Source organism: Entamoeba nuttalli, assembly GCF_000257125.1.
Source record: "Entamoeba nuttalli P19 unplaced genomic scaffold asmbl_9490, whole genome shotgun sequence".
In the NCBI taxonomy this organism is placed as follows: Eukaryota; Evosea; order Mastigamoebida; family Endamoebidae; genus Entamoeba; species Entamoeba nuttalli.
Window position 1 is genome coordinate 8,980 of NW_008579666.1, and position 499 is coordinate 9,478.

The following is a 499-nucleotide window of genomic DNA, read 5'->3' on the forward strand; positions in this document are numbered from 1 at the left end:
AGTATTTTCTTCATTTACCAATACTCCGATAGTGGTTTCAACAAAATCCATTGAAATCAATGCAATGTCAATAATTAAATCATCTTCAATACCTCTACCAGTATTAGTATTATTTTCTGATGATGTCATCAAATTAGACCTGTTTCTTCCTGCTAAAAATTGTGCATTTCCTGATCTTTCCATAAACCCAGTTATCTTTTTTGTTCCATCTAAAGATGGACTTGATCGCTCTCCTTTTCTAGGTGATTGTGGAACTTCTTCAGATGTCATTTCTACAGGTTTCTTTAATAATAATGACCTTCTTCCAGAAACACCAAGTCCTAATCCTGGATGTAATTTAGTTGATGACTGATTTCTGTTTAACCCAGGTGAAGGGGTTTTAGAACTTGAGGCACTTTTTGATATATCATTAAGTATAGTTGTTAATTCCTTAATATAAGTTTTTGATGTATTTGGAATAAATGTGTTTGGATATCTACTAAATAATAATAATGCTTTT

At 31.3% G+C, this 499-nt stretch overlaps 1 protein-coding gene across 1 annotated transcript in view; it reads right to left on the reverse strand.

The window, feature by feature from the left end:
* Nucleotides 1-270, reverse strand: part of ENU1_200380 (hypothetical protein) — a gene marked incomplete at both ends in the record, with an annotated part of 318 nt that extends 48 nt beyond the window's left edge. The window contains one exon of the mRNA XM_008862099.1: nt 1-270. This exon is cut by the window's left edge and continues 48 nt beyond it. Within this exon, the coding sequence (XP_008860321.1) occupies nt 1-270 (270 nt within the window).
* Between the last annotated feature and the right edge of the window lie 229 nt (nt 271-499).